The sequence below is a fragment of the Elephantulus edwardii genome, unplaced genomic scaffold, assembly GCF_000299155.1.
Source record: "Elephantulus edwardii isolate Elephantulus edwardi_28Jun2011 unplaced genomic scaffold, EleEdw1.0 scaffold00004, whole genome shotgun sequence".
In the NCBI taxonomy this organism is placed as follows: domain Eukaryota; kingdom Metazoa; phylum Chordata; class Mammalia; order Macroscelidea; family Macroscelididae; genus Elephantulus; species Elephantulus edwardii.
This window is the reverse complement of record NW_006399754.1, coordinates 38,410,651-38,434,424: the sequence shown is the minus strand read 5'-3', so window position 1 is coordinate 38,434,424 and position 23,774 is coordinate 38,410,651. Positions and strand designations below refer to the sequence as shown.

General features: G+C 49.3%; 2 protein-coding genes across 2 annotated transcripts in view; one reads left to right on the top strand and one right to left on the bottom strand.

The window, feature by feature from the left end:
* NBEA (neurobeachin) overlaps nt 1-23,774 on the bottom strand; it is a 924,058-nt gene that overhangs the window by 272,916 nt on the left and 627,368 nt on the right. The window contains exon 44 of the mRNA XM_006879639.1: nt 3,662-3,798. Coding sequence (XP_006879701.1) covers nt 3,662-3,798 — 137 coding nt within the window. The remainder of the gene's footprint in view (nt 1-3,661; nt 3,799-23,774) is intronic.
* Nucleotides 23-1,102, top strand: MAB21L1 (mab-21-like 1 (C. elegans)). The gene has a single exon (XM_006879587.1). It carries the CDS (start codon nt 23-25, stop codon nt 1,100-1,102), a length of 1,080 nt encoding a protein of 359 aa, XP_006879649.1.

The window sequence follows — 23,774 nt, the reverse complement described above, 5'->3', positions numbered from 1 at the left end:
CAACCCGGATCTCTGCCCCAACATGATCGCGGCGCAGGCCAAGCTGGTCTACCACCTCAACAAGTACTACAACGAGAAGTGCCAGGCCCGCAAGGCGGCCATCGCCAAGACCATCCGCGAGGTGTGCAAGGTGGTGTCGGACGTGCTCAAGGAGGTGGAGGTGCAGGAGCCCCGCTTCATTAGCTCGCTCAACGAGATGGATAACCGCTACGAGGGCCTGGAGGTCGTGTCGCCCACCGAGTTCGAGGTGGTGCTCTACCTCAACCAGATGGGCGTGTTCAACTTCGTGGACGATGGCTCGCTGCCCGGCTGCGCGGTGCTCAAGCTCAGCGACGGCCGCAAGCGGAGCATGTCGCTGTGGGTGGAGTTCATCACCGCCTCCGGGTACCTCTCGGCCCGCAAGATCCGCTCCCGCTTCCAGACGCTGGTGGCCCAGGCCGTGGACAAGTGCAGCTACCGGGACGTGGTGAAGATGGTGGCGGACACCAGCGAGGTCAAGCTGCGCATCCGTGACCGCTACGTGGTGCAGATCACGCCGGCCTTCAAGTGCACAGGCATCTGGCCACGCAGCGCTGCACACTGGCCGCTGCCGCACATCCCCTGGCCGGGCCCCAACCGCGTGGCCGAGGTCAAGGCCGAGGGCTTCAACCTCCTGTCCAAGGAGTGCCACTCGCTGGCCGGCAAGCAGAGCTCGGCCGAGAGCGACGCCTGGGTGCTGCAGTTCGCCGAGGCCGAGAACAGACTGCAGATGGGCGGCTGTCGCAAGAAGTGCCTGTCCATCCTCAAGACGCTGCGGGACCGGCACCTGGAGCTGCCCGGCCAGCCGCTCAACAACTACCACATGAAGACGCTGGTCTCCTACGAGTGCGAGAAGCACCCGCGCGAGGCCGACTGGGACGAGTCGTGCCTGGGCGACCGCCTCAACGGCATCCTACTGCAGCTCATCTCCTGCCTGCAGTGCCGCCGCTGTCCCCACTACTTCCTCCCCAACCTCGACCTGTTCCAGGGCAAGCCGCACTCGGCGCTGGAGAACGCGGCCAAGCAGACGTGGCGCCTGGCGCGCGAGATCCTCACCAACCCCAAGAGCCTGGAGAAACTTTAGAGGCCTGGCCGGAGCCTGGACCAGCCACTGTCCCCGCCGCCGGCCCGTGGGCACGTCCTGCTCCGTCTCCAAGCCTCCTCCAGAAGGAACTCCGCAGGGCTTGGGCCTCCGAGGCGGGATGGGCGCGGAGCCGGCGGCGGCGAAGGCCCGGAGCCTGCGTCTCACCGCCGGGGAGGGAGCCGGGTGGGCCGGCGGCCTGGCCGAGGAACGCGCTCCCTGGGTCGCCTTCCTAGGATCGGAGGAGGATTGTCCTCCTTGGATCGCCTTCCGAGGATCGCCTTCCGAGAGGAACGCGCTCCCTGGGTCGCCCAGCCCTCGCGCAGCCCCAGGACACACTGACCACGAACAAGTAATGTGTATTTCATTTCGTAACAAATGTTGTGAGCTCTCCTTGTTTTTCAAAATGTGGATGTTGGTGTTTCGTGATTTGGTGAAAAGGAAGTTACAGTGCAACTCCGGAGGCCCCCAGACCTTTCTCACTTACAAAGATTCCATTTCAAGGTACACTTTTACCCCCCTTTCCTGGTACTTTCATCTGTCTTCCAAAGTGTCTGGACATAAAAAGAAAAGTTTACATTTTGTTTCAAATATATTGCTTGTTCTAGTTTTATTTCTAACATTCCATAAATATACTTGAAATGTTATTTAAATATATTCAAAGAAATTGGAATTCAGCTTATATAATAACGCTTGAATATCTGAGTTATATATTTGAAAAATGCACTGAGATACACTGGAGCATTACTTTTGTGATTTAGATTTTAATTTCTGTTGATGTTTTTATTTAATTAGAAGCTAATAAATAAAGTGAAATGTAATATGTTCCGTTTCACTTTAAGTTGGTTCCCCTCTGTCAAAAGATGTAGAGTTTTATTTCACCAGTGGAACCCACTTGAATATTCTCGGCATGTTGAGAAATACATTAATGGAATCATTAAAAACTGAAACCTTAACTTAAAATATGGGCGAGCAGCTCTTTCTTGGTCTCGGACCCCCACTTCCCTGGGTTCCTGCTCACAGCTGCCTCTGAGATGATCACCCCATACAGCAGGCACCATTTCTTCTGGGCCCCATTTCTACAGTGCCTCCCCTTGATGTGGGGAAGACCTCTCACAGAGATGGGGATGCCAGGTATATACACTGGCTCTCAAAAGAGAAAGTCAAAAGGAGAGTTTGGCAAATGTGTGTGTAAACTGTGTTAACATAATGAAGATGGTCCCTGCCCTATTCTGTGGCAAGCCTTGCTTACTGCAGTTAAGATACCTCCACTCCACGAGTGGAAACAAACACATACACATCTCTCTCTATCAGACTTCCACAATCCCCACTCACATCACACGGCAGCTGGTGACAAAAGCTTAAAGACCAACTATTTCAATTGTTTTAAACCAAACAGGTTGCAGTCAAGATTCTCTCCTAGTAAATGAAAAGCTTTGGGGTTACACAGTGAAGAGGACCTTCACTGCCCACACGTGCTGAGGGATAACGTCCAGGGGCATAGGGGCTACTTGGCATCTGAGGTGCTTTTAGAATTTCAGTGGCTAGCCTACCAATATTCTTTACAGCACTGCTTTTGATAGAGAAATTAAACAGAGAAAGGTGTGGATTTAACGTGAAAAAAATTGTCTTTGGATTTACAAAGACTGTCTAGGGTGGAGGCAGGGGACCACTGAAAGGAAAACTAATAAAAATGATACTAGACTAGCTGGCCTGGTAACTAACCCTCTTCAATCCTGACGCCCAGAACACAGCAAGTTACCAGCTCCACGGAACCGTCCAGCTAAACAACAGACTGACCTGTGTGGGAAGGGCCTCGCTCCCTAGATGTCCCCACACCCTAGACAGACAGACAGACACAGACACACACACACACACACACACACACACACACACACACACACACACACACACTGCAGCTAAATATGGCCCAAATACGCATCTCCTGACAGCTTCCATCAAGGGCTTGCTGCCAGTGGCTGCGGAGACACAGTGCTCCTCGGCAAACCCCACTGAAACCAGAGTTGTTCAGGCAGCCTGTTTCTCTTTCTCTTAAAACCACAGCAAAACTCACTTCAGGAGATGGGGGGAAAGTACATTTAAAAAGAGAGATCAATTTGTATCTAAATCCTGCCTCCTCCAAAGTTGGCCTTCCATAAGTAACGATTCCTATCGCAATCCACACCTCTGGATATTAAAAGGGTTCTTAATAAGAAACCTCATATGCCCCTTCTTCCAACTCCCCTTCTCAGAAGGCTGAAATGCTGTGCCCTGGGGGACCGGGGTGCAATTGGCTTAACTAGGAAATCTGCAGCAACTCGGCCACACAAAGGCATCCGGAGAGAGGCTGAGAAGTGTGTGAGCTCCAGCAATACAGGATTTAAATTCATTAATGCACTCTTCAATTTCAGAAAGGAGGACACACCATTTCCTCCCGCTGCTGTTCCCAGCTAAGAAGGCCAGCCGGTTCCCCTCCCCCACTGTCATTTAAAACCCATGAAAATGGAAACTCTCGCCCGCAGCCTCAGAGCCGCCAGCCCTGCATGAAACCCTGTGACTCACTTTTGTGTCGACCTTCTTGAACGCGGCATCGTCTTCGTCCACCTCGAAGTAGATTTCCGTGGTGGTAATGGACAGTGTCCCCTTGGCCACCACCACCGGGGCAATGAGCTGGGCAGGGGTGCTGAGAACCACGGGTCCTGTGAGGAGGGACAGAAGTCAGCTGGGCCCCCACTCCCTCTCAGGCATACAAGCTATTTTATCTTTAAAGATGCACCCAAAGAAGAGAAAACGCAAAGGCCAGGCTGCTTAAGGGGCCAGAGCCCCGTCGGTGTAAGATTTTGTCCTCAGCCTCGGCAAGTTCTCTTCTAATGAGACTGGGGAGAAATAATTCCGAACACCTCCCTGAGGTCCGGAGCCCCGGAAGTGACCCTTAACAAGCAAGTTTTCACCCACCACCTGGAAACTCTCCACACCCATGAGCGCTGCCATGGACCACACCAGCAGAGCAGAAGTGGCCAGTGACCCGGCCTGGCTGCTGGCTGGGAGTGCTTGTCCGGCAAGCCGGGGACCGCAGACTCCCCAGCAGTGTGGAGGGTCTAGCAGAAAAGCAGCCCCATTGTCCTAACGGGTTCGGGTTCGAAGCTTGCAGAAAGTTCATTTCTTAAGGGCACCGGAGGCGGGGCGGTGGGGTTCCTACAGAGACTAGGACAAGCCTGCTCTCTGCTCCCCACCTAAACCTTGGAAAGGAAATCCAGGAAATCAGAAGTGAGAGAAAGTGAGGTGCGGGAAGGAGGGGCTCCCCAAACTGTATCCAAAATGCTTTGTCGAACTAGACTAGAGACAAGGGTTGGAAAAAGTTTAACTGCTAGAAATTGGGGTGCTTGATTACAACTCCACCAGAGCGAGGGGTGACAGGGCCCTTCCACTTCTGCTCCCATCCCAGTTCCCAAAGTGCCCCGTGATGCAAAGCGGGTCCCAAGGGCACCCATCGCTGCTTGGCAGTGGGGCCTCCGGCAGAGGCAGCTTTTCTGGTGTCGAGCACCCCAAGTCGGCTGCAAGGCCAGTCAGTGTCAGCGCCCCTGGGGCCCCAGCATAGCCGTAGCGCCCCAGCCCTGACCCGGCCCTGGGCCCGGGGGCGCCTGCTCCGGCTGCGGCCCTGACTCGGAGAGCTCCCTCCCTAGAGGGCGGCCAGTTGATCTGAAAGCGCAGCTTTAAAGCCTCATCAATCTTAATCTAGCTTGCTCAAGTAATTATGCCGAATCTCTTGTACGATTACAAGTGGATTTGGGTTTCTATTCCCCAGACCCTCCTTTGTGTTTATTGGAGGGTCTGCACTGGCCCTTAACCCTTCAGCCACCAAGCTTCTCAGAGGCCAGTGTCCACAGCCCCAGGGACTGCAGACCCTGACACAGTAGGATGACGGCCAGCATGTCAGGAGCTCGCTCCACTCGGATGCGGACAGTCCACACACAAGGGGCCACTGTGCGTGGAGATGCCCGCAGCCTTGTTCTCTCAGGCCATACAGTGTGACCCCATAATTAAACGGGGTAAGTTTTAAAGGAAAAAAAGGCACTTATTATCCAAATCAAACTCTGATTTGCAACAAAATTTAAGGATCTTCAGCTCAGCAAGCTTTAAGGGAAAGAGCATTTCTCGGCATTTGGGGTGGAGGGGAGAACCTTCCCCTGACACACCAACACTTTCCCCAGATTTTACAAAAAGCTCTGGGCCAAGCTTGCTTTCGAGCTGTGGCCTGCACAGGCCAACGGGCGCTTTTCAGGGCCTTTATGAATCCTCCAATCACAACTGGCAGGCCTCAGAATGTTGGGGAGCTGCAAATCAGCAGCAGAACGAATACTCAGTTAATCCACCACATCAATGGAGAGGGGGGATTACGCTTTAACCCCCTTTGCCCCCCACCCTGGATTTTTGGGATCTGATACTAAAATGTTTACACAAGGTACAATCACACATCAGCAGGTCTGTCACGTGGTCCCATGAGGCAGCAACCTTGGGTGTCTTTCCACATAAATGTCTACTGAAAAGGGCTGTCTTTGGAAGAAGGCACAGGGACCCAGCTAATGCTGTGGAGGGTAACCAGCACCCATTTAACCTCCCCAAGGGCTCCGGGGGAAGGGAAGTAAGTGCAAATCCGTCAGCCCAGTCAGCGGCCCTACCATCGAGGGATGGTTTATCATGACATCTTCAGCACATGTGTACAAACCAAAGGGGGGCTGTGACAGGGTGGTTTAAAAATGGGTGACCTGACTTGGAACAAAGATAGTTTGGCATCATAAAATGAATCTTTTTTTAAAAAAATCCAAAACTTCAGAGTCTTGGGATCTTTAATCTATTGAGATGGCAGCCCCCCTGTGGACCCTTGGGGGAGACTGCATATGCTTTATATTTGAGAAGTCAACCACTCATCAAACATATTTTAAAATAGAATGTTAAAAGATACTTGTGGGCTTGCATGATTTTTGCTGAAAATCAAAATTCCAGGGACAGAAATGTGAATAAAAGGAAGGGACACTTTGCAAGTTTTACGGCTTACAAAGTTCTCTTTTGCATTTGCGTTGATGGACAGTCGGAATGATGCTCTCTGGAACATGGAGGTACCTGTGCCCTTTGCCAAAGATGACCATCAGAGGCAGAAGGTCCTGGAAGCCTGCAGACTCCCGAGGGCCCTGGCTTTCCTGTGTAGAGCACAGCCGTGTTCCACTAGATGGTGGCCGAGCAAGTGTGCAGTACCACATTAGAAAAGGATGTGAACTAGTAAGAGAATTACCAGAATAGGATCCAGATATGCACGGTGAGTACATGCTGTTGGACTAAAGGCTGTAACAAACTTGATAGAGGCAGGACTCCCACAAACCTTCAGTTTGCAAAAAATACAATGTATCCAAATTCAAGCCTGGAGTCTCAATGCTGAAGCTTTTGGGCAGAATCTTGAATGATGCGGAGAGCATCAAAGGAAGACGGAAGGAATGCACAGGGTCACTGTGCCGAAAGGACTGGTCGATATGGAAGCATGGAGAAGTAGAATACGGTCAAGGGCAAAGGGCAAGCGCTGTGGGCAGGCAGGTGGGTGAAGCGGGGGAACCAAGCCATCGATGAAGCCAAGCAAAGGCTACACTGAGAGCGTGGGAAAAGTTAGGCCCCAGGAAGTGCCACCTGACATGTTAGGGAAACAGATGTGGCCCTGCACGTAGTCACCAGGCTGTCAGCAAACAGGGCGGGCAGCTACCTAGCCTCCTAACTGGAACGGATCCATATTTGTTCTTATTCTTAAAAAGGTGACCAAACATCATGTGGGGATTACTGAATATCATTAATGTCACGTGCAAGTAAAAGCTTGGTGAAGATTATTCAAAAGTGATTGGAACAGCCCACCAACAGGGAACTGCCAGAAACTCAGGCTGGGTTCCAAAGAGGCCGTGGCACAGGACCAGCAGTGCTGATGGCAGACTGATCTGGGCTGAAAGTGGAGAAAACTAGAAAGATGATTACTTGTGTTTCATTGACTATGCAGAGGCATTTGACTGTATGTTGCTGCTCTTATATGCCACGAAGTACGACTCCTAGCAACCGTGGGAACCACAGATGTGACCCCTGCCCTCTCCTGTGCCACCCCCATCACCTCTGACATATTTGAGACCCATCACTGCAGACACTGTGTCAGTTCATCTGGTTAGGGTCTTCCTCTTTTGCTGACTCTCCACCTTCCCAAGTGATGTCCCTTTCCAATGAATGTCCTTTCTAGTAACAAGCCCCAAGTATATGGGACAAAGCATTGTTCTTGCCTCCAAAGAGCACTCCGGCTGCACCCTCTCCAAGACCTAGCTGCTTGTTCTCTTGGTCGTCCATGGGATGTTCAGTGCTCTTCTCCAACACCACAGCTCAAAGGCTTCAATTCTTCTGTCATTCGCATTTCCTGTTTAGCTCTCAGATGCACAGCAAGCTCTCAGGCATATTGGATTTTTTTTTTTAAACTGTGTGGACCACAGGCACTTGGGGCTAACACTGACAAGAATGGGAATCTCAAAACACTTAATACCAAGATCAAGATGTTGTTCCAGTATAACTAGGGAACCCTTCATGGTTATAATCAGAGAAGCTGTGCACCAGGGTTGTATCCTTTCTCTGTACCTATTCACTGTGTGTGCAGACCAAATCATTAGAAGCTGGACAATATAAAGAATGTGGAATTAGGATTGGCAGAAGATCCATTAACAACCTGCGTTATGCAGATAACACAACCTTGCTTGCAGAAAGTGAAGACTTGAAGCACTTAATGCAAAAGATCAAAGACTACAGCCTTCAATATGAGTTACATCTCAGTATCAAGAAAACAAAAATCCCCACCCCCGGACCAATAGGCAACATCGTGACAGACAGAGAAAAGACTGAAGTTAATGATTTAGTTTTACTTGGATCCCCAACCAGCACCCATGGCAGCAGCAGTCAAGAAATTAAAAGCAATGTTGCATTGGGGAAATGTATTGTCAAGGACCACTCCAAATTCTAAAGAGCAAGGATGCCAGACTATGGAATAAGGTGCACCTGATCCAGGTGACAAGATTTTCAATTGCTTCTTATGCATCTGAAGGTTGGGACACTGAATAAAGATGCAGCAGCAGCAGCAGCGATGCCTGTGACTGGTTTGTGGGTGACGTGAATTGAGTGTCACACGGCTGCCAACACAGCAAGGTCGTCTGTCTCAAAGACAGTGCTGCTGGGGTGCCATCGAGGCACAGAGATGGCAACCTTTCATCTCACCTACTTTGGACACACTGTCAGGAAGATTCAGTCCTTGGAAGAAGATGCCATGCTGGGAAGAGTAGAGGGTACACAGGAGAAAGACCTTGAGCAGAGGAGCTGACATGGTGATGGCTCTAGTCCGTATTTGAGATTTTGAGGGTAGGGCAGGACAGGGGAAGGGGCACTGGTGCTCACAGGGTGTTCTGAGTCACATTCGACTTGATGGTCCTTAACAACAAGAGGACAAGAAGGGGTTCCTGAGGCAATGTAGGAGCAGATGTGACTGTGACTGGCTGGGGTTTGGGGTGGTGGGCGTAGGGAGTGTGTGTTTTGGGTGGGTTGTGCCAGGAGGGCCCATTCCGTGGGAGTCGTCTTGGTATCTAAAAAAGGCATACACAAAGCTCACTATGCAGAAGTCCACGAGGACTCCTACCCACTCCTGCAGCATTGGACGAGATTCCTGAGAGACTGGAGGCCATGAACTGCCAGAGACCCAGCTGGACGACCACTGGCTGACTTTAACTGACAGAGAAGGCGTGAGCACCAGTCTTCCCAGGACTGAGAGGAATGAGTTCCACCAGAGGGTGGCACGGTCCACTTGGGAGTCACAGGCCAGCTCTGAACAATGCCTGGACCTTCAAGCCACGTCCCCAAACTGGAGGCACTCTGCTTCTTCCTCAGGTGGCAGAAATGAATAATTTGGGGAGATGAATAGCCTCCTAGTGATGAAAAGGCAATTACGGCAATTCAGTAGTGAAACAATGCCAAGCTTGCCTATAAGTTGTGATATAATTATCACACAAGAGCTCAGTAAAGGATATTTATGTGGACAAAGAGCTGACATTTCATTATAATTGATATTATTATAATTATTTGATGATTTTCAATAGGCAAATCCCTATTGAGTGTACATGGAATTAGGATGTATTTTAGAATGACTATTTTCTAAATTTAGTTTAATAATAAAAGCATCATTAACAACTACAGCCTCAATTCCTTTGAAACCATCTGTTCAATTTGGTTCTGCGACATGTGGTACATTTTCTTTTGGATAAAAAACATTAACGCATCTTGGTAAAATTGTTAAACCCATGGCAATATTTAGAATAAATAAAATTACTCATAAATGTTAATTGAAAAATTATATCACTCAAAAAGTTGAGATAAAATAAAATGGGACTAACTCTTTACAATTGTTCATATGCCGTGACGGGCCGTTTAAAATGGCTACTGCTATCTGAGGGAGCTCCTGGGGGCTTCCCCTGGAGGAAGTTGTGCTGCCACCAAGCATATGGTTCAAATCCCCCAGCGGCTTCATGGGGAAGGTGGGTAAGTGCCCCTCAGGTGGTTAACAGCCTCTGCAGAGCCCCAGGGGTGGGTTGTGGGGGGTGTGTGTGTGAAGGGTGTGTGTCAGCGCTGGGGGGAGGTCAGAGCTGCTGGGGGGTTCAGTTCCTGGTCAGTGAGTGAGAACACTACTGCAGGACGGAGGCACTGGTGGCCTCAAGGAACTGCGCTCTGGTCCAAAGGTGGGAGGAGGTGGGGAGGAAGCTCCTCCCTGGAGTTACACAGTGGACGGACCCAGTGGCATGAGTGAGCACAGCACTGTGAACCTCTCCTCACAGGCACTTGCAGCCACACAGCCAACTGACTGGAAGAGATCTGTAAAAGGGGACCCGGGAGAGTGTGGGGATTATCGAATGGCATCACTGATATCAGACGCTGCTGAGGAAGGACTGCAACAGGACTTCAGCAGAGAACTGCCAGATGTGCAGGCTGCGTTCAGAAGACGCCATGGCACTAGGGACATCACAGCAAACATTAGATGGAACTTGGCTAAAAGCAAAGAGTACCAGAGGCATGCCTATCTGTGTCTGACTGACTCTACAAAGGCATCTGTTTGTTGTTGTTGTTATGTGCAGTCGAGTCGTTTGCGACTCATAGCGACCCTATGTACAACAGCCCTAAACCCTGCTCTATTCTGTGCCAACCGCACTGTCTCTGACACACCCATCCCGATTACCCCAGTCACTGAATCAATCCACCTCATAGAGGGTCTTCCCCTCCTGCGCTGTCCCTCCACCCTCCCAAGCATGATGTCCCTCTCCAAGGACCTGTCCCTCCTTACAACATGTTCAAAGTATGTTAGATGGAGCCTCAGAATCCTTGCCTCCAAGGAGCAGCCTGGTTTAACTCTCTCCAGGATGAACCTCTTTGTTTTCTTGCCAGTCCATGGTACATTCAATACTTTTCTCCAGCACCACAGCTCAAAGGCACTAATTCTCCTTCTATCCTCCCTAGACATTGTCCAACTCTCAGATGCATAACAAGTGATTGCAAAGACCATGGCCTGTATCAGGCGCATGTTACTCTCCAGGGTGACACCACTGCTCTTCAGTATCCTGGAGAGGTCCCTAACAGCATACTTTTCCATTGTAATACGTTTTTTTGATTTCCTGGCTGCTGGTGCCAAGAATGTTGACCGTGGAGCCAAGCAAACCAAGGTTGTTAACAATCTCAATCTCTTCACCATCCATCCTGATGCTGCCAATTAGTGCAGTGGTGAGAATCTTTGTCTTCTTGACATTGAGCCTCAATCAATTCTGAAGGCTGCAGTCCTGACCCTTCGCAGCAAGTGCATGAGGTCCTCCTCAGTTTCAGCAAGCAGGGTTGTGTCATCTGCATAACGCAGATTGTTAATAGATCTTCCACCAATCCTGATGCCACACTTCTCCTCATAGAGCCCAGCCTCTCGGATCATCTGTTCTGCATACAGGTTGAAAAGGTATGGAGATAGGACACATCCCTGGCGTACACCCTTCCCAATTTTGAACCATGCAGTGTTTCCCTGCTCTGTTCTGACGACTGCCTCCTGGTCCAAGTAAGTATAGATTTCTCATTAGGACGATCAAGTGTTCTGGGATTCCCATTCTTCTCAGAGTCAGCCACAGTTTGTTATGATCCACACAGTCAAACACCTTTGCATAAAAACACAGATAGACATTCTTCTGGTTCCCTGCTTTCAGCTAAGATCCATCTAACATCAGCTACAATATCCCTAGTACCACGACCCCTTCTAAACCCAGCCTGGACTTCTTACAGTTCTCTGCTGATGTGCTGTTGCAGTCATTTTTGGATTTCGCTGTGTAGATTACAACAAATTGTGGCTAATCTTGAGGAGAATGAGAATCTCAGAAAACTGTGCTCATTCAAAACTTATACTTGGACCAGAAAGCAGTCCTCAGAGTGGAGCAAAGAAACACTGTGTGGTTCAAAATCAGGAAAGGAGTACATCAGAGATGCGTCCTGTCTCCATACCTTTTCAATTTATATGCAGAACAGATTATTTGGGAGGCTGGGCTTTATAAACAGGAATATGGGATCAGGATTGGAGGAAGAGTCATCAACAACCTGCTCTAGGCACGTGACACAACCTTGCTTGGTGAAACTGAGGAGGACCTGAGGAATCTGCTGCAGAAGGTCCAGGATTATAGTCTTCAATATGGAGTGAAGCTCAACATCAAGAAGACAAAGATTCTCACCACTGGGCCAACTGGCAGCTTCATGACAGGTGGAGAAAGGACTGAGATTGTTAATAACTTCACCTTGTCTGGATCCACAATCAATACTCTTGGTACCAACAGTCAAGAAATCAAAAGACAAATTACACTGGGAAAGTCTGCTGTCAGGGACCCCTCTAAAGTACTAAAGAGCAATGATGTCAGACTGGAGACATATGTATACTTGATCCAGGGCATGGGCTTTGCAATTACTTGCTACATATCAGAGAGCTACACAGTAACTAAGGATGACAGAAGAAGGATTGATGTCTTTGAAAAGTGTTGAACATACTGTGGATTGCCAGGAGAACAAACAGATCTGTCCTCAAGAGGATGAAACCAGGCTGCTCCCTGGAGGCAAGGATTTTGAAGCTCTGTCGCACATACTTTAGGGACGTGGCCAGGAGGGACCAGTCCTTTGAGAAGGACATAATGTTTGGAAGGGTGGAGGGACAGCACAGGAGAGGAAGACCCAGGAAGAGATGGACTGATTCAATGACTGAAGAAATGGGATTAGGTCTGTTGGAAGCAATGAGATTGACTCAGGATAGGGCAGGGTTCAGAGCTAAAGTACTTAGAGTTGCTATTAGTCATGGACAACTTAATGTCATATTACAACAATAGTGTTATTATATATCTAATTGTCTTGATTAAAAATGTCTTATGCCAACCCATCTTGTTTTGCCAATACCTACTATGTCAATATTTCTATGTCTAAGGAAGCACTGCATGGTTCAAAATCAGGAAGGGACTGCATGAGGGACATACTCTGTCTCCATAGCTTTTCAATCTGTATGCAGAACAGATAATTCAGGAGGCTGGGTTTTATGAGGAAGAATGTGGCATCAGGATTAGAGGAAGACTCTTCAACAACTTGCATTATGTAGATGATACAACCTTGCTTGTCAAAAGTGAGGAGGATCTGAAACATTTGCTGCAGAAGGTCAAGGACTGTAGTCTTCAATATGGACTGAAGCTTATCAAGACAAAGATTCTGACAGCTGGGCCCATTGGCACCACCATAATAGATGGAGAAGAGATTGAGGTGGTTAACAGTTACAGTTTGCTGGGCTCCACAATCAACTCTCAATCACCAGCAGTCAGGAAATCAAAAGATGAACTACACTGGGCAAGTCTACTGTCAAAGACCTCTCCAAAATGCCAAAGAGCAGAGATTGTCATTCTAGAGAGTAAGGTGTGCCTGATCCAGGCCATGGTCTTCACAGTTACTTGCTGTGCATCACAGCACAATGACTAAGGATGACGGAAGAATAATTGATGCCTTTGAGTTGTGGTGCTGGAGAAGATAAATGAAAATACCATGGACCACCAGGAGAGTAAATAGGTCTGTCCCAGAGAAGGTGAAAACAAATTTCTCCTGGGATGAAAGGATTTTGAAGCTGAGTCACACATACTTTGGCCATGTGGCCAGGAGGGACCAGTCCTTGGAGAAGGATAGCATGCTTGGAAACGTGGAGGGACAGTGCAGCAAAGGAAAACCCTGGATGAGACGGATTGACACGGTAACTGTGGCAATGGGATTAGGTATACAGGAGTCAGTAAGACTGGCTCAGGACCAGCAAGTTTCAGAGCTATTGTACATGGGGTCTCTATGAGTTACAAGCAACTTGATGGCACAAAACAACAACATATATCTACTAAAAATGGAAGGAGCCCTGGTGGATGAGTAGTAAGGAACTGCAGTGCCAAAGGAAACGTACCCGGTTTGAATCCACCAGCTGCTTGTGGGGGAAGGGTAAACAGTCGAATTCTTGACAATTTACAGCCTCTGAAAGCCCTGTGGAGGGTGGGGAAGGAGTTGTTTCTGACTCAGTGGCATGTAATAACAGTATTATTGAATCAGCTTATAATAGGTACTTTAGAAGCCTGTGGTTTGAATTCAGCTGCTCTGTGAAAGATGTGACGCAGGCAGATTTGCTTTGCAAAGCTCTCGAGCCTGGGAAAGCCGCCCAGGAAGGAAAGCTCCTCACTAGTCCTGCGGGTCCTCTGTGCTGCTCATCTGAACGGCCTCAATGGATGGGGCCCGAAGACGTGGATGGGGCGTGTGTGAAGGAGCGGGTGTGGGTTTTATTTGTAGGGCACGTTTTCTTCAATGGCAAAGTGAGACTTTCTGGAAGGGAAGCCCAGGGAGCACTAAGCCAAGACACATTCCTTCCCACCGAGTGCTCCACCCCTTCACCTTTGACCCCGTAGGTGACCCAGGAAGGTGTAGGTTTTCAGTGGCAGCATGTCCAGTTCTACACATGAAAGGCGTTTCTACCTCGTGGAAACGCCTTTCATGTGTAGAACTGGACATGCTGCCAGGTTCCTCCGGCCGAGGGACCCTGGTCTCTGTTCCCCCGTGTTCACAGCAATCCCCCACTGCAGCACTTCTGGGGGACATGTGAACGGAGACACGTTCATAAACCTGCTTCTTGTGCATGGCCCGGCAACCAAACCACCTGAGCTTGTGAGGCTGAATCCAGGAACGGACACACCAGACACCAAGGCCGGGGTCAAGCTTCCTGTAAGTTGTTCCTTTTTGTAAGTCACCTGCTGATTTAACTCAGCACACAGGCCTTCACACAGTCAGCACTGAGTGAGAATACAGCCTTTGTATGACATGAATTTTATCCACAAGGACTTAATAGTATGGGGTGAAAGTGAGAAATATGTTGTTGTTGTTGTTATGTGCCGTCGAGTTGTTTGCGACTCATAGCGACCCTGTGTACAACTGCTCTAAACCCTGCTCTATCCTGTGCCAATCTCATTGCCTCTGACAAACCCATCCCGATTACCCCAGTCACTGAATCAATCCACCTCATAGAGGGTCTTCCCCTCCTGCACTGTCCCTCCACTCTACCCAGCGTGAGGTCCCTCTCTAAAGACCTGTCTCTCCTTACAACATGTCCAAAGTATGTCAGACAAAGCCCCAGAATCCTTGCCTCCAAGGAGTAGCTTGGTTTAATCCTCTCTACAATAAACCTGTTTGTTTTCTTGGCAGTCCATGGTACATTCAATACTCTTCTCCAGCACCACAGCTCAAAGGCGTCAATTCTCCTTCTATCCTCCCTAGTCATTGTCCAACTCTCTGATGCATAACAAGTGATTGCAAAAACCATGGCCTGTAGCAGGTGGACCTTAGTCTCCAGAGAGACACTTTTACTCTTGAGTATTTTGGAGAGGTCCCTAACCGCAGACTTTCCCATCGCAATACATTTTTTTTATTTCCTGGCTACTGGTGCCAAGAGTGTTGACCGTGGAGCCGAGCAAACTGAAGCTGTGAACAATCTCAATTTCTTCGTCATCCATCCTGATGCTACACAGAAGTAATTATACTGTTGAGGGTGAAAAGGTTTAGCTGAGCATTGTGTAACCCACTTTGTAGACATTAAACTCACTTATTCCTCACAACCAGAGGTTCTTGTGGGAGTAAACAGAGACCAACTCAGCAGTCCGTGGCTCCACAGGCCCAGGGCTCCCGGGATGGGGTGGGTTCCTCCTCTGTCACAGAGGTCAGCAGGAGAAGGAACTGACCCAGCAGCGTCTCTCCCTGTTTCATGGATTAAAAAATGAAGCTCCAAGGACAGAGAAGACCATCCGACTGGAAACTGGTAGAGACAGCAGTCAAGTCTGGTGAACTGACTGAAAGCGAGAGCATGTCATCTTTCTACATGCTGCACCTTATGTATACTTTAAATGCTTAAGAGCAAGGATGCCATTTTAAAGACTAAGGTGTGCCCAAGCCAAGCCATGACATTTTTCATTGCCAATATGAATTTGAATTAAAGTGGACAATTAATAAGATCAAAGTAGAACAAATGCTTCTGAATTGTGGTGTTGGCAAAGGATATTAACTATACCATGAACAAACGTGTCTCAGGAACTGCAGACAGAGTCCTCCTCAGAGGCAAGAGTGGGGCCATTCTGTCTCCTACACCGTGGGCAGGTGGCCGGGAGGGGTCAGCCCTTGAAGCAGGGCATCATGCTTGGTCAAACAGAGGGTCAGTGTCAGAGCGAACATCCTCAACAAGGGGCCTGGCTCGGTGTTCAACAGTGGGCAGAAGTGGAGCGGCTGGCGAGACTGGTGCAGCTTGTGAGCTCCGGGCTCTGCCCAGGGCCTGACTCAGGGCCTCGCCAACACGCTCACTCATGGCTGGGTAGGGCTGGACCCAAGCCACACCTGGCCTTCCAGCAAGACTTTGAGAGGCCGCACCTCACACGTGAGGAGACCCCGTCTCTCTGAGGAACCCCTGGTGGGTTGGAGCCGTAAGATAGAGTCGTGCGAGTCCCTGTGTACAATGCCACCGGAAATGCCCAACTAAGAGGACAGGACCAACTCTAGACCTTGTCCGGACAGCAAGGATTACCAGCCTTTACAGGAAGTCCAGGCAGGGGCAGGAGGCAGTGCGGCTGGAGGTGAGCTGTGAGTAAGGGCAGAGCCTGGACATGTGGACATGAGGGGGACGGGTGTGCAGTACAGGTGGGTGACTGAGCAAGCTGAGACTTCGACAAGTGTGGAACAGACCATGTGACCAGGGGAGATGCAGGCACAGCCCACCCTGAAAGCCACACTCCTGAAGGTAGATTTTAACTCATCCCTTCAGCCATGCAGCGGACAGGACACGAAGGTGAACAGTAACTCAGAGGAGGGACACAGCCCTCAGAACACAGGAAATCAAAAGGGTAGCATCTGCCCAGGGAGGAAGGTCCAAAGGCAAGGAGGATAAAAGAGCCAGACACATGGAAACGGGAAGCACTGGGAGGGAGTGAGGAGAGCGCTGGAGACCGAGAGGCTTCAATCAACATCCCAAACCACAGACACGTGGACTGGAGTGAAAAACCAGTGGGCCCTGCAGACTCTCACCCAGTCACAGCAAAGGGTGGGAAATAAGTGGATTTCTCCTTGGGGTGGGGTGTGGAGTGTGGGGTGCAGGCACACATCCCAGAGCATGACTGAAAGAAGCTGAATGCCAGGCCCTGTCTTGACAAAAAACACATAAATGCTTTTACTCACCTTGATTTAACTAAATGAAGGATTCCTGTTTGGGTGAGAAATGACTTTTTTGCCACCCACCTTGATGTATTCTTACAGATCTCGAAAGATTTTCCATGCCTGATTCTTTCTTCATCCCCAATTTCAGAACATGTAACTGTTCTCTTGCTGAAGCCCCTGGCTCTGCCTGTTCTTGGGGCCTGCCTCCTGCTTCCTTCAGCCGCAGCCTGGCGTGTTCTTTGTTAAGCGTCGACACCTAAGTTTCCGTCTACTCCATCTCTTCTTGTAGCTTCACCACCATCATCCACTCAGGGCCCCACTTCGGAAACACACTGGATCATTCCTCCTCGAGTCGAAGGTCAGCCAAAGAAGAGGAAAGGCCTCCCTCAGACCGGGCAGCCGTAACCCTGGGACTGCAAAGCTGGGCTCAGCTCATCAGGAGGGCTGTGGGGCTGGGGCAGGTCCAGGAAGCACCTCCTTCTGCCCTGCACGGAGCTGAAGGAGGAGCTGCAGACAGTCCAATGGTTCCAAGTAACAACAAGAGCTGTATTAATGGTTCGGGAAAATGAACCAATTAAAAACCAAAATCTTGTGTAAGACATTTTTAGCCCAGAATTTTCCAAACTGACTTAATGCCTGACATTCCCTTGTCACTGCTGTGGATGTGTGACTGATCTTGAGGCCTCCTGAAAACCTGTGCTGTTACAATCGCTAAGTCGTCCAGCCATTGAGACTCTTCCTCTTCTTCACTGACTCCAATCAGTCTGCAGGGGAATACTTGACGAAGCCGGACTGTGAAGCAGCAGGACTGGAGGAGGACTCCTGCCTCATCAAGAACCTGCTTACACAGACGGCAGAGCTCGCCTGTAAAAAGTGAAGACAGCCTCAAGAACTTACTGCCCAAGTTCATAGACTACAACCTTCAAGATCAAGAAAACAAAAGTCCCCACCACCGGACCATTAGAGACATCGTGACAGATGGAGAAAAGATTAAAGTTTTTATGATTTTACTTTCCCTGGACCTACAACAGCACTCATGGTGGCAGTGGTCAAGGAAATCAAGAGACACGCTGCTTTGGGAACTCTTCCGCCAAGGATCTCTCCCAAGTGTTTAAGAGCAAGAGCACGTTTAAACACACAGAGCACCTGATGGGCGCCGGGGCACACTCAGCAGCTTTCTGTGCTTCTGAAAGCCGGACAGTGATTAAGATGACAGAAGAATGGACGTGGTGAAGAGAAGTGTCCATCCAGCATGGACCATCAAAGAACACACACGTCCTGCAACACATGCAAGCAGAGTGCTCCCTAGAGGCAAGGAAGGGGAAACCCTTCTCACACACGCCGACCTGTCATCAGGACGGGCTAGTCTTTGGGGAAAGACAGTGTAAGGAGAAAGGTGGACAGATTGACACGATGACTGTACTAATGGGCACAAGCACGTTAGAGGTGTGAGGATACCACATGACAGGGCTTCAGAACTGTCGACCACAGGGTCGCTAGGAATCATACCCAGCTTCAGGGCACCTCACCACCACCAACCATCACCTAAGTACTCAGACTCCTATCAGATACCAACTGGTATCAGGAAATGGAGAATGCTGGAAACGACCTGTCACATGTGATCTACTGAGCCGTGGACAGCTTCTGACGTGGAAGTTTCTAAGCAGTGATGGTGTGGAGCAGCAGGTGCCCTAGAGGGGTCTGGGGCCCTAGGTCTGGCAGCACCACTGCTTGCTGTGGGTCTAGACATCTGCCTCTCGGGCCAGCCTCCGGGTCCCTATCTGAAAAACCAAGGCTGGGGCTGTGCTCTGGTGACAGAAGGGAACATGGGCGCTCACTCCATTCTCCACACCCACCTCTTCAGGTGCTTAAGGAGGGGCATTTCCCCGGAAGCTGAGGTTGGCAGAAGACACAGCCTCAGAATCGCTCTACCTTACACACAAGTTTTGAAACTGTCATTTATTAAGGTCTCTTAGGTATTCTGGTGGCACAGGGGTTACAGTGCTGGACTTCATACCAAAAAGCTGGCAGCTGGAGCCTCCTTGCTAGTCCATGTGTGGAAGGTGTCCCTGGCCAGGTGTCCTGGGCCCTACAGGTGAAGCTGTGGCCCTGCATGCTTGCAGACACCTTGCATGTACACAACCCTGTCCACACACAGAAGGAACGAGACAAACACTGCGGCTACACTTAGCTGTTTGATTAGTTAGAGACTTCAGCAGAATTTTAAATAAAAAGGAGGGAAGAAGAACAGGAGCTGAAAGATTTCATCTTGATGAAGACACTCAACAGTAACAAGGCAGCAACCTCAGTCCGCCCGCGCCCCTCTGGCTGAGGGTAAGGGACCCACGTGTCGCTGCTGACCTGCGTCCCCGCTGGCTGTGTGTGCAGCAGCCCCTCACTGTGCTTCCCAGACACTGCATGCTTGGGCGTCGTTTTGGTTTGTGTTTTAATTGACTGAAGGTTTACAATGTCCCTGCACTGAGCAAGTCTTGACTTTTCCTACAGCAGGTGCGCCCCTCGTGTCTGGGGACAGCCACCACTTTCACAATACTGCAATCCTTCCACGGTGCTATTATCACACACTTCGTAAACTAGTCTGTTGTTGTTTACCATCAAGTCAGAACTAACCCATAGTTGACCCTCCAGTAGGTTTTTAGAATCAGGAAATTACATGGGAGGGAACTACCCATACCTCGTCTAAAGAGCAGCTAGTGGATTCCAACTGCATGCGTTCCATCTACTCCTATCCTTGTTTCCTCCCAACCCCCCAAGTCAGACCGACATTAGAACCATGGAGCTGTGCAGTATTCGTCCTTTTGTGACTGAGATATTTCACTCAGTATGATCTGCTCCAGGGTCCCCCCTGTTTTGTAATGTTGACCAGTTCACTGGTTTTCAGTGCTGCATAGTATTCCATTGTGTATGGTTTCTTTAGGGTATAGTCCCAGTACTGACACTGCTGGCTCAAACAATCATGGCACTGGAACAGATGAAAGAAAGAACTCTCTAAAAGGAATATACGATTAGCCATTAACATATGTCAACAGCTCAAAAGAAGAGGCATATCATTGCAAAGAGGACTGGAGTGTGTGTAGGTAACTGTGAAACAGAAGAAGGGAGAGAGAGGGGGTAAAATGAGCAACAATGGATGATGAGAACCTAAGTTCTCTGTAAACATTCGTTAAAATCACAATTCAAATAATTTTTTTTAAAAAAAACCCAACAAAACCAAACTGCATGTCTTTGGGATCCCCGAGCAGCTTCTTACACAATGGCAAACCCAAATCCACGGGACTCGCTTCATCACAGCATTCACGTTACTGCGATGGTCTGGTGCCCAAGCTCACGGTAGCTGTGAGTGTGCACGTGCAACCGTGTGATCCATGTGCATGTTTACATGTATGCACACACGTGTGTGCATGCGAACATGTGTGAGCATGAATGCATGCCGGTGTGCGTTCATGCACGTGTGCATGTGTGCACATGTGTGAGAGCATGTGTGTGCATGTAAACATGTGTGAGCATGAATGCATGCCGGTGTGCGTTCATGCACATGTGCATGTGTGCGCACGCGTGTGAACATAAATGCATGGCTTGTGTGCATTCATGCACACGTGCGTGAGAGCATGTGAACATGTGTGACCATGTATGCATGTTTGTGTGCATTCGTGCACATGTGTGCATGCGTGATTGTATTCTCACACATGTGTATGTGTGCACCTGTGTCCACGTGAACATGAAGGCATGTGTTTGTGAGTATTCGCACGTGTGTGTGAGTGTGTGTGCATCCCTGCAGGTGTGTAGGGGTGTGTGTGTGTACTGCTGTCAAGTAAGTCCCTTCTCTGGTGGCACAGCACAATGCCTTGCGCGGTGATAATGAAAGGCAGCTTCTCCAGTGCACACAGCACGGCTGCCCTCCGTCCAGCACGCCTCTAAACAGTGACAAAGCAGGGGGTGGGATCTGGTGACCCATCTGGGTGAGGCTCGCCCTCACAGGGACGTCTGAGGGTGGGCATTTGTGTGGTGCAGAGAAGGTTATGAAGATCATGTCTTTTCTCCCCACATCGCTCATGTCCACAACGTGGCAGTGGTAGTTAGGTGCTGCCGAGTCACCTACGGGTCCTACTGACCCTATGAACAACAGATCTGAACCCTGTCCTGTCTTGCAGTAGGAAACACGGTATCTTACGGGAGTTTTTTCAATATACCAGATGACACATATGGTCAGTAGGTGATTAATATTCTCCTTCACATGCCTTTAAAAAGCACGGGTCTGAAGGTTTAATGTCCTACACGGCTCCCTGCTGCTCCTTCAGTTCTAACTCCTGGGGGCGAGCCAGGAGGCCTCTGAGTTAGACATCTTCACAGGAGGGAAGCTCCCATCTTCCTTGTGCACGGTGAATACGGGATTTGAACCACTGACCACTCAGTTAGGAGGTCAACATGCCACGTTCTGCAAGGCTCAGGCTCCTGGGTCTGTACCATGCAGAAGTGATGCTGCAGTGAGGGATGTTTGACTTGGCTCCAGCTCACCGAACCCACCCACCCCCTGCAGCCTGGGCTGGGCCATTCTCTCCAGGGTTGACAGGATGTGTCCTCTGCTGCAGCCCCTGGGTCAGCGGAGTGATTATCAATTGACTGGTCAGCGAGCGGAGTTCTTTAGCACCCTGAACCCCACAGGAGGGTAAGCTGTGGGTTGGTTCTGACTGGATGGTATAAAACTACACTGCACTTGGGTGGGAGGTGCCTTACTGAGAGGAGAACAAACAAAACAAAACAATGCTTTCAACTAGAACTTGAAACAAAAAGGCCAGGCTTTTTCACTGCGGTTCCTCAAAGTCTGGAAGAATGGGTGGCTTTAAGAAAGGAGAAAAAAAAGAGAAGGGTGTTCTGCAGGATATGAATCAAGGCTGGTGTAAAAGAAGCACAGCTGAATTAGAACCTTTCACTGTCGTTTACACTTACCGACCCGGGTTTCCAGGGTATTTGCCACAGTTTAGCATATCTCATGAGGGTTTTCATAGCCCGTGGACTCTGAGGCCTGAGTGGATACTGGGAAGGGCCGAAGCTTTGTTGTTAAAGCTAAGTACTCAGGAGTTAAACATCTGCAGACTTTGAAGTGGGATTGGAGACTTTGCAAACATGAGGAAAAGAACATTAGATATTCAAGACAATGATTTCATTTTTCTTTATGACTCTTTAATAGATTTAAAATTTGAGCCCACAATTTAAACATTTTAACTTCTGTTGCAAATGGGTGTGCGATAACGCTGCCTCGCAGAAGCTGGGATACTGTGTTTGAAGTGAGAAGGGAATCTCTTGGGTTTCCTATTCATGACGGGCAGAGCAACTTCCAATTCAAAGGAGAGACAGGGTGGGGGGAAGACCCACAAGGCTCCCTGGACATCAAATAGCTTTTACTAAACAACATTTTGATGAGTTACGTGTGAGTGAGTCAGGGACATATGGATTAAATTTCCCTTGAAATACACATGGGCTTAAAAATTAAAGGGGAAAACAGAATAAAATGCCTTTTAGAGAATCCAGAATGTTGTAAAAGACATTTTTCCCTGTAAATGCAAATACCAGCTTGATTCAATTGCTGTTAGACCCTGTAACTAAAACTACCTGAGTGAAAATATAAAGGAATTTATAAAAACCCCTCCCACTCATTTCTGTCCGGGAGGGAATGTTTAGCAGCATATGAGCCAGGCAGTTCTCCGAGGAGACAGGTCTCAGGAGGCCAGCGGACAGTTTACGGGACCCGGGCTCCCGGGAAGGGAACTCTGGCTACCCGGTGATAAGGCATGGTGCCAGCCCAGTGACAGGAGCCTCACAGGGAGACGGGCAGTCTCCTCCTGTACATTTGACAACCCCGGGAAACGCACTGGAGGGGCAGCTATGTATGAACTGGCTCTGACTGGATGATACACAACATTACCACCAACGGCAGGTAATCCTGGGAACACAACAGTTAGGAATTCCCGATAATAGACAGGTCAGTGGTTCAAATCCAACGACAGGGGAGGCGGACCAGTGGACCTGCTCCCATAAATGTCACAGGCTTGGGAACACTGCCGGGCAGTTCTTCCCCGTTGCATGAAGTTGCCATGATCAGAGATAAACCAAACAGAAGGCACTGTATTATCAGTTTTTTTCCTGTGAAGAGCTTGGTGTTGTTGTTAGGTGTCATCAAGTCGAGTACAACTCATAGCAACACTATGAACAACAGATCTGAACCCTGTTCTGTCCTGAGCCGTCCTCACACTTCCTGACACACTAGAGCCCACTGTAGCAGTCACCATGTCAATCCACCTGGTTGAAGGTCTTCCTCTTTTTTTTTTTTGCTGACCCTCCACCCTTACCAGCATCATGTCCTCCTCCAAGAAATAGCCCCTCCTAGCAACATGACCAAAGTGTGTGAGGTGAGGCCTCATCATCCTTGCCTCCAAAGAGCCCTCCAGATGCCCCTTCTCCAAGACACAGCCATTGGTTCTCCTGGTATCCATGGGATACTCAGTGCTCTTCTCCAACACCACAGCTCAAAGGTGTCAGTTCTTCTGTCATCCTTATTTATTGTCCAGCTATCAGATACATAGTAAGAATTTATAAAGACTATGACCTGAATCAGACACACCTTAGTCCTCAAACTGGCTAAGTGCAGATTTTCCTAGTGCAGTGAGTCTCCTTATATCCTGATTGCTAGTACCAAAGATGTTAACTGTGGACCCAAGCAAGATGAAGCTACTGATGATATATGAAACCTTTGGAATCACAGAAGCCAAGAAAACTTAAGATACAAGCTGTCAGATCATGGGTTGGACAATGGAAGATATTTTCTGAAGGGACTTGGCAGATG

What these genes read in the sequence shown, in the direction of transcription:
- MAB21L1 (XM_006879587.1), top strand. Translation starts at nt 23, where the DNA reads ATGATCGCGGCGCAGGCCAAGCTGGTCTACCACCTCAACAAGTACTAC.